This window comes from Colossoma macropomum, unplaced genomic scaffold (genome assembly GCF_904425465.1).
Source record: "Colossoma macropomum unplaced genomic scaffold, Colossoma_macropomum, whole genome shotgun sequence".
Lineage (NCBI taxonomy): Eukaryota > Metazoa > Chordata > Actinopteri > Characiformes > Serrasalmidae > Colossoma > Colossoma macropomum.
Window position 1 is genome coordinate 25,420,926 of NW_023494790.1, and position 10,011 is coordinate 25,430,936.

At 38.5% G+C, this 10,011-nt stretch overlaps 1 protein-coding gene across 1 annotated transcript; it reads right to left on the minus strand.

The window, feature by feature from the left end:
- Positions 1–1,082: 1,082 nt before the first annotated feature.
- Positions 1,083–9,681, minus strand: valopb (vertebrate ancient long opsin b). Its single transcript, XM_036571731.1, has 5 exons — positions 9,300–9,681; positions 6,629–6,839; positions 6,318–6,435; positions 5,170–5,409; positions 1,083–1,609 (listed from the first exon to the last, which is right to left on the minus strand). Exons 1-5 carry the CDS (start codon positions 9,679–9,681, stop codon positions 1,343–1,345), a joined length of 1,218 nt encoding a protein of 405 aa, XP_036427624.1. The 3' UTR covers positions 1,083–1,342.
- Positions 9,682–10,011: the final 330 nt, after the last annotated feature.

The window sequence follows — 10,011 nt, forward strand, 5'->3', positions numbered from 1 at the left end:
TAAGCTTACATTGTAATATTCTGCATTGTACCTCCCTTTTATTATCCATTGTGCAAGACCTTTGGCATTTTTGAAAAACAAATTCAGAAACATTTTCCTCTTATTCATCAAGTAGTACTGATGAATGAACTCTTTACATATTACATCAATTGTTGCAGATGTTTCAGACAAATACAGGTAAACATGCATTAGCATAACACTGCAAAATATCAAACATCAATATCCTTTTATGCTGTAGATAGTACGCAGGGAATACAAGATAATTTTAGGAGCATGAAACTTCACTGTGATCAATAACTGATACAGTCTGTGGTGTTCTTGTTGTCTCATACCCAAAACAGTGGAGTTCTCAGATATTGGGGATCTTATTTGATCATGTTTTTTCCCAAAGAACATGAGACATATAGTTAAACTGAACATGTCAAACAAACTGACCCCTTGTTTTATAGCCCAGATATCCATCAATAATTTAAAGCCCCTCTCACCAACCCCTCTCACCAAAAAAGGTCACATTAATTTTTCTCATTATAATATTGCTAGACTGAATGGCAAAATACATTGACTAGCCGCTTCATTAAGTACACTTCCTTGTATCTACACTTTCTGTCCATTTTTATCAGCTCCACTTACCATATAGATACATATCGTAGTTCTGCAATTACAGACTGTAATCCATCTATTTCTCTGCATACTTTGTTACCCCCCTTTTGGCCTGTTCTTTAAACATCAGGACCCCCACAGTCTGTAATTATAAAACTAGTGCTCCTATATGGAAAGTGGAGCTGATAAAATGGACAAAAAGTGCAGAAACAAGGTGGCATACTTAATAAAGTGGCTGATCGGCGTACATGTGACTTGAATGTTTGCTTCAGATCTTACGCAGCTCTAAATTTCATGACTCTGCAATAAGACATAAAAGACATGCCATCACCAGCGGAGAAGATTAAAGGTGAGTACAGTAAAGACATATACAACTCACTTTGTGGAGAAGACACTGAAATGTAGTCATCATTCATGGACACAGTTTCACAACAAATACAGAATTGGTAACACAACATCTATATATGCAGTATGATTCTAAATCTTACCCTTGAAATATCACAGTGCAGCTGTGTAGTGCAAGACTGGCAGGTAAACACAAACACGTGGATGTTCTTCAGAGATGTACGGCACATGGGAATTTAGTACAGCAGAGACAAACACAATATTCACATCACACACATGCACTCCTCACCTAGAAAGCATGTCTCTGCTCTGCTGCTTTACAGACTGACTGACAGGTGGAAGGTTTACTCAGCAGAGAGGCAAGGCTACAGGTCATTAAACAGGGGGAAACGCAGCTCTATAGGGGACACACTCTGTTCTCTGAAAGGGGGAGTTGCTTAGAGCCTCCATTTTCATTCTGGTCCTGCTCATCTTCCTCATCTTCCTCTCCAGTGTTCTCCAGGTTGCTCAAGGCCATGGGAACGCGGGCAGCGATGGTGGACATCTCTCCTATGTGGCTCTCCGCTGTGCCCGTGATGGCCCCTTTATCCGATGTCTGGTTCATGTGGGACGAGTCTATGTTGGCGCTGTTGCCTTTGAACATCTGAATCAGGCACTTCCTGAACTGAGGAAAGAGAGCAGGCATGAGGAGTGAACCTGCACATTAGGGCTCCATAATGTGGACAAAATAGTAGTACTGTAATTATATTACTGCAATATTTAGGTTTATATCATTTGGCAGATTCTATTATCCAAAGCGACTTACAATATGATCATGTTACAGCGGGAGGTTATTGTAGTGTCGGAACTCTTGCCCTCCTATTGGACTCCTGTTGGTATAGCATGGTGTGTTTACCCAAGCAGGGAAATCAAACCCCAAATTACCATGTGGAGGGCGACAGTGTTACCCACTATGCCAGGGGTGCCCATTCCTGGTCCAGTAGATCTACTACCCTGGAGATTTCAGATCCAACCTAGCTTCCTATAATCTTCAGAAGCTCCTGGAGGCCTTCATCACCTGGATCAGGTGTGTTTGATCGGGGATCTCCAGGAAAAGGATTTGACACCCCTGCACTATACTATACAAAACAAATTTTATAACAAAATAATTTCTTAACATGGGATTTGTGTTTTTGTTTTTGTTTTTATGTGCATTTTTTAACAAATATATGAAACTATTTAGTTATAAATAAATATTGACTGATTTGCAGTAATTTAATTGTTATTTTGATGTCACTGTGCAGCAATATATTTAACATAAACATAATCACACTTCTGAGTAGTGCAAGTATCTAAGTGTCAACCCCATCACAAAGAAATTGTAAGTTCAATCACAGCAATGTAATTCGCGGCCAGGAGTCTGAGAGAGCATATGTCAGCAGCCTTGTGCAATATAGTCCTAAACTGCAGGTGGAATCAGCTTAACTTTAAATTATAAGGTAACTCGATTACATAGCTTATCTTTTAATTTACAATTTATGGTTCTGTATCTCATTTAGATCAACAATACAGAATTTGTTTTTTGCTCTCTCTGCCCACTAGCTGGGAGTCCTTCCAGTATACCAGATATTTTCTTCTCTTGGGCTTCCGGTTATGGCTGGCCATGACATTCCTGGGGTTCAAACTCACAATCACTTGTTGGAGAGGAATACTTAGTCTGTTGCACCACTTGGGAACAGTTTTGGCAACTTTTTTAATGTTATTTTTAAAATAACGTATTAAAAATGGCCTGCATTATTTGAACCAAAAGAATTTACTTTTATTGTATTACATGAATACCTTGATTCCTCAAAACAGTGGCAGAAACACTCATCTGGAGCTGTGATTGGTCAAGATGACCACAGCACACAATCAACATCTTTGTGACTGGCTATAGGACTCATTTGCATATTGCAGTCTTCTGCAGTATCAATATTGTATTGACATACAGTCTTAATTCACACAGAGGAAGCTCCCTTATAATAAAGCTAAAAGAGACTCAAGCACAGAGAGCTGGTTTGCCTGATGGAATCAGATGTCAATCAAACCAACTTTCTCCAAGGGCAGAAGGAGTTTGATTTGCCTATTCAAAAAAAAAAATCCATTAACATGTAAGTGCACCGCAAAGTCAACTCCGGAAGATAGAGTGGACTTACACAAGTGTGGCATTAAAAATCAACAAGGAAAAGGTCATTAGGCAGGATTTATTCAGTGTTAGGGATCTCTGGCCTTAATTAAAGAGGAAAAGGTCATGGGCACAATATGCTTGCTTTGCACTGCTTTTATATATTTCCTTAAGGTTTCAGATGGACTAACAATGAGGTACCATGGGTAATTACCATGGTATCCCCCTTTCCCAGCTAAATTTAAGATGCAAAAAAGAAGCAGTGGTGAATATACTGTTTCATGAATGTATCCATACACAAAAACTGCATTCCTGAAAATAACTAGCTTCTCAGCAAACTAAAGGAAAATTTGATGTCTTACATAATAATAATAATAATAATAATAATAATATGTTCATATAGTATTAATAGTAGTAATAATATGTTCAAATAGATTCCATATTTGTTTTGCTGAGTTTTCTTTTTTTAATTCCTTTCCCATGCCAGTGACACAGAGAAGCATTTCTTCAAACAGCATCCTTGATGCGCGACCATATTTCACATGTGTACCATCTCTCTTAAACCATTTTTTGCTGTAAACACACCTCATTCTCTGGCTTCTGACTTTTTCTTTTTTCATTCTCTCCTTCTCTCATTCTCGTGCCTTGTCTCTCTTACGGTTCCTTCTCCATCACTACTGTGTTCTATCTATTAATTACTTAGGAAAATCCAGTGACCCTATGACCTGAATTGAGCTTTGGGAACAGCTGGGCCAATTCTGGGAGAGGAGAACAGCTTCAGGGGCTCCGCAGCTCCGGCTCAGGCACAGCTCCGTCCCACCTGGGACCCAACCCCTGGGGGTGGTCTTCAGAACCGTATCATGAAAGAGGGTCTCCACTACTTCTTCATTGCACCAAGTCTGCAAATGTTGTCAGGTGAGGCTCTTTTTTTAACGTACAAATAAATAAAGTGAAGATCCACTGGCATGGACTTAACAGTAGCCATGTACTGTAATCCCTCTTCCAACTGAGTATGTCTTCCTTGGGATTAGAAATGATACATTTACTCAAGTACTTTCATTAAAGCAGAAGGGTAGATCAAGGTAATGAAAGCCATTCCAAGTTTACGGGTAGAGGACCTAGGTCTGGGTAGACTTACAGAAGGACATATAATGTATTTTTCATCAAACCTGCTTCAACCACTCAAAGCCTCATTAAATATTAACGTTTGATCCATTATAGAACTAAGCCAAAACTGAACATCCTTAACTGTTGCTGTCAGCTGCTAGTTTGTCAGATGCCTGTTGTTTGTCTCTGCTAAGGATGGGCACTTGGGTACTTTAAATCCACACTCAGCCAGACTGAGGTAGTAACTGAGTGCTGGCAGGAAGGCTGACCATAATTATACTGTAATATCATAAATATAATTAGGGCTGCAGGAAATGGACAAAATGTCATATTGTGAATACATTGCCTCAAGCTATTAAATCTTGTCATCGGTTAACCCATTAAACTCGAAGAAAAGGTTTAAGAAATTAATCTTAAGCCTAGGCTGAAAGGAATTTCCAATGGTGAATGACCATTGACACAGCAATTTAGGCCAAGACTAGGTTTAAATGATGTCCAGGAAACTGGCCCTGCATGTTGGCCCACACATCAGTTCCTCGTAGTTATCAAATAATTTAGATTAGTTAGAGAATAATTAGTCTTAAAATTATTAACTGAATAATAAAGCCTAGAGTCCAAGAGGATAAAACCTAATAAATCACTGAGAAGGTAATGGATGCAATAAAAAATAGAAATTATTTAGTGCTAATTTAAATATTGCAGCCTATGGCAGAAGCTGACATTGCAATTACAATAAGGGATGATTTTTTGATGATTCGGACATGATTCCAATATCATTGCTTAGCACAAATTTCAGTTTAAAAAATCCAGAGTTTTAAACCCCTTAAAATAACAGGTTTATTATTCAATAACTACAGGAACCTCTGTGCAAACTGGCTGAGCTATTCTTAGATTATAGAAATGTGTTATAAAACTTTGGGCCTGCTGGTGGGCCCTGGCCATTAAAGGGGTTAAAGTAGCCAGGAAAGGCATACCTGTTTGTTCATGAACACATAAATGACTGGGTTGTACACAGCTGCAGTCTTAGAGAAGAAGGCTGGTGCTGCAGCCAGCCGAGGGTCAATATGGATGGTGGGACAGGCCGTAACGGTGATGGAGAATGCTGCATAAGGTGTCCAACCGACCATATACGCAATTATCATCACAATGACCATCCGTGCCACTGCTCGGTCCGGCTTCCGAGCATTACCCAGTCTTCCGTGAGTGTTCGATACCTGAAACATGAAGTTTTTATTGAGTGAGTAGGTTTATAGTGTGTCACTTTGAAAACTGTAAAGCAGGGGTGGGCAATGTGATATCATTATGGTTATACATTACGGTGCAGTTGCAGTTTTTCTGAATATATATATAACATGACTGCTGCTAATATGACTATGATAGTGATATCCCTTGTGGAATTGTGGGCTGATTAAGATGTTCAGTGTTTACATGCACATATTTGCCAGTGCTGATACATATGTATTTAGAAAAGGTGTAAATTGTGAGCACATCTACCTGGATTAGCATCACAGAGAAATACAATTCTAAAAATGCATAAAAGGAATGAAATGCACATATTTTAGCATAGCAGTCAGCTGAGCATTCTGAGTTCTGCAGAGTATGTTAAATATGTCATCAAATATCTGCTTGAAATGTCAGTTGAATCTAAAGACCTGTCTGATGCTGTTTATTTTTTCAGCTACACTAGGTCCATTTTGGGGATTTGAAGACCTCTCTGGTGGAAATGTGTAATTGCACACAACACACAGAAGAAAGTTTGGTAACATCGGTTGTGCTTCGGATGAATTCATTGATTGCAAGTATTCAAAGTGAATTATCAACTGTTGTCATCATGTCTTCATCAGTATAATGCTGATTTTGCAGATGAGGCTTAAACATCAAGCTGGACATTAGCTGTGTGTGTGACGTTAGTATGTGAACAGGCAAGATATCGTATTTTAGCGTGTTTTTTTCTTCTGACTCAGTGATGCCACTTTTTTCAGTTTTAAGAAAAAAAAAAAACTTACGTAGTAAACAAAATATTTTGATACATATTGTGTATGGTAAAAAATGTGTTTAAGTGCTGTGATATTTTTGTCATATTGCCCACCCTTACTGTAATGCACTGAAGATCTGAACCCACCTTTCTGAGCTTCTGCATGAGTTTACCATAAGAGACTATAATAACTCCAAGTGGAAGAATGAAGCAGGTGACAAAGAAAGTGATGATATAGGTGTGGTCATAGTAGTCTGTTGAGTACCTTAATGAAAAGAGAAAAGACTCATGACTTCACTTCATATATATATATATATATATATATATATATATGTATATATATATATACATATAAAACCTGAAAAAGAAATGGGGGAAAGTGACAAAGAGTCCCTGCAGGCTAAACAGGGAGAGAAGGAGAATAAGTTAAAGACACCTGCTGATTGCTTTGAACTCACCAGTTTGGTTCGCAGGTGGTGCCAATCTTGCTGACTGTGTAGCTGTTCCAGCCGAAAACTGGAGGAATGGTGCAGATGAAGGAGAATGTCCAGACAAACAGAAGACCCAGTGCTGCGTGTTTCCCTCCCAAACGGACGTTTTTCAGTGGGCGACAGATCACAAAGAAACGCTCAAATGCCAGGATTGCCAAAGACCAGAGAGCCACAATCCCTGCAAGAAAAGAGTTGACATGCAAAATCTGTTACGTTACACTTGCACTGGACCTCCAGTTTCATTCTGCAAACTAAGAGACAGAAAGGGAGACAGCACTTGTATGCACTGGTATGGTATAATTCATGATCTTCAGTAACAGCATGTATTTATGCTCTAGTCCTTTGTTCTGAACCATGGAAGGGAAATTAATGTTACTGTCAAGCAAGAGAAGATAAACACTGGATTGGGTTACAAGAGTTTTGCAAAAGAATTCAATGAAGTCTACATGTTACAGCAGCCTTTCCTCTTATAAATTATCTTCACAAAGTCACTTTAGTAGACCCTAGTGGGATATCTCTCTCATCTGGACCCTGCAGCAGTATGCCCTTGTCTTTGCCTTCATCTTTCCTTACTCTGAGAAAAGCAGCCACAGGTTAGAAAACTAAAGGTGATGGGGCAAAAACAGAGAAGAAAGTGAAGTTGAAGCAGATGATCACAAATATCACATTGGTGTTCCAGTAGGGATGTAATGATTCAGATATAATTACGTTTGATACAATTTTTTATTCCATTCAGTATTCAATAGAATTTTCAATAATTTATGTGTTAAAAATGTCATGATTCTACAAAGCTTTAATATACTACTCGGATCAGTTTAGCTCAGAAAAATACAAATTTGCTTCAAAACAAGCTGCAAAGCATGTCCTTGTGCAAAGTAGCGGTCTCATAAAAGCTATAAACTAAACAGAAACCCAAGCTGCCACAGTATGTCTCCAATTCCAACCCCCCAAAGCTGAAATAATACTTAAAAAGTCAAAAGTATTAACTATAATTTACTGTTTCAATTTTGTTTTAAGTTCCACTTGTGAATGAACTGATCAGTGAATGGATCATTCCACAAAAGATGGCATATAACAGCAGAGACTGATGAACATAATGTTAATATAGCCTTTTTAACATTACTGTTATTTGACTCTTCAATATTGTTTGCAAATTGTCACTTTATAAAGCTATGAAGCAGTGGGTGTCAAGATCCTCCAATACTCTTAGCAAAAAGGGGTCTGTATAGCAACAAAAAACTTTATCACTTGTCACAATAGTGAAACACCCTTTCTGGTGCTATGTAGAACCATTTTTAAAAGAACTACATACAACAGGATTTCCATCATAAAGTAGAACTATTTAACCTAGCAATGAACCATTTAAATGGTCCTTACAGTGTTCATGGTTCCTATACTAAGGAACCATCGAAGAACTATTTTTAAGAGTGTTGTCAATGAACATTGGGGGGTAGGTGTGCTACAGGAATAGTTCATCTGAATATAATATATAATACATATATAAATGTATTATTTTCCCATCCAAAATGTATTCAATTAGCTAAGATATGTTTAGTGTATACATACTCACGTTTGCTTATTTAGATCTGCACTGGAGCTACAACAAATATGTAACTAAACATTAATGTAAATCTTCTATTATATTAGCCACACAGCTCCAGTGTAAAACCAATAAAGCAAACTTCAGACACCAAATGTATCTTAGTCAACAGACTACCCACATGAAAATCTGATATATGGCAATATATCGCTCTTGTTGGAAGAAAATCTTTTATCTCCAAAATGATAACTTTACAGGAAAAGGAAAAAAAAACTACTTCACGTTTAATGTAAGTCAAAGGAATCAGACTTGTTTTCAAGTCATTTTGGGCTGTTTCTTTTGGTCCATTCTCCATGAAATTTACATACAATGTCAAGGGCAATAGGCATTTTCAAATTATGTTAAAAAAAATGACAAAAATGGAGATATAAGGTTTTCCCAACTTATATTTGTCACACATGGACTTACCTGCCAACTTATTTGAAATTGGCCTTTTTCAAATATGGGACACGTTTCAGCTGTACGTCAACATATATAAACATATATGTGTAACATACTTAAAAACAGATAATAGAAAATATTATTCATATATAGATGGCAAATATTATTAAATTATGCCAGATTCATGTTATATAACATAAGGTTTTTATACATCTTCTTTGTTTGTTCCACATACTTCCTAATAGAGTGAACATTAGCATAAAAAGCTACATAACCAAACTCTAAAAACATGCACATGTAAGCTATGCAATAAAATCATGAAATGAATGAAAGTTTAGTTCCCTGGCACATTTTATTAATTTAATATTTAAAGCAAACAGTTAATATAGTAACAGTAATAACTGTACTGGGATGTATTCACAGTAGATACATATGTATGATCCATATGTTATGCATATGTGTCCAATATTTGATACTTAAATTAAATGTGCACTTCATATATGTAGGCGTATGTTAAAACATATGCCTGACCCTTTATGATAAATGTGCATAATAAGGGTACATTTGGGTATAAGGTAGAAGTTGTGAAAATTTGATTTTCTGGTGATCCTTGCCTTTAAGTTATGGTCAAAGCTGAGCATTGTAGCAAAGACTCACCGAAAAAAGTGACAGCAAATCCCTCCAGCACACAAGCCCACTTGCCCAGGAAGAAGTAGCCACATGCATTAGTGAGGAAACTTATGGTGCCTCCGATGAGTGACACGAGGAAATCAGCCACAGACAGGTTAACGATGATGTAATTCAGCGGCTGCCTCAGCTGTTTGAATTTGAACGTTACTAGCATGACGGTGAAGTTTTCAGTCAGGGATAAAGAAGTCACCACGAACATCAGGCACGCCAGAAAAGTGTAGTTCCAGGGGGCGATGGACTTAAGGGGACCAGCAAAGGGGTTTGCGGGCTCTGCAGCGTCTCCAGGCTCCGCGCTCGCTGTGCTCTCCGAGTACACCACTCCGTTCACTGCGGCTGCGTGCTGTTCCATGGCTGAGACGGGGCCGGACACTGAGGACAGCGGAGAAAGAAAAAGTTCATAAAACCATCTCTGAGGAGCCAACACGGCGCGTCAGAGACAGAGAGAGACCCCCTGTGTGCCCCTGTCGACCTGGCTTGGCACCAAGCCTGTGTTCTGTGTTAGAAACAGGCGCTCTGCCGAGTGTCCAGTTCTGCTGGAAACATGTTCTGGAGGCAGGTCAGAACTGTTCCAGTCCAATCTGAGAGAACTGAGACTGAAACTCACTTGACGTGTGTCTTCGCGCTCCGTCCACTGCTCATCGTGGGCATGTCCACCGAGGGCTCCTTTTTATACACTCGG

What these genes read in the sequence shown, in the direction of transcription:
- valopb (XM_036571731.1), bottom strand. Translation starts at nt 9,681, where the DNA reads ATGGAACAGCACGCAGCCGCAGTGAACGGAGTGGTGTACTCGGAGAGC. An exon ending in ATTTGCTGTCACTTTTTTCG is followed by an intron (nt 6,840 to 9,299) that starts GTGAGTCTTTGC and finishes CTTTTCTTGCAG; the next exon opens with GGATTGTGGCTCTCTGGTCT. An exon ending in ATGTGTTCATGAACAAACAG is followed by an intron (nt 1,610 to 5,169) that starts GTATGCCTTTCC and finishes CTCTTTCCTCAG; the next exon opens with TTCAGGAAGTGCCTGATTCA.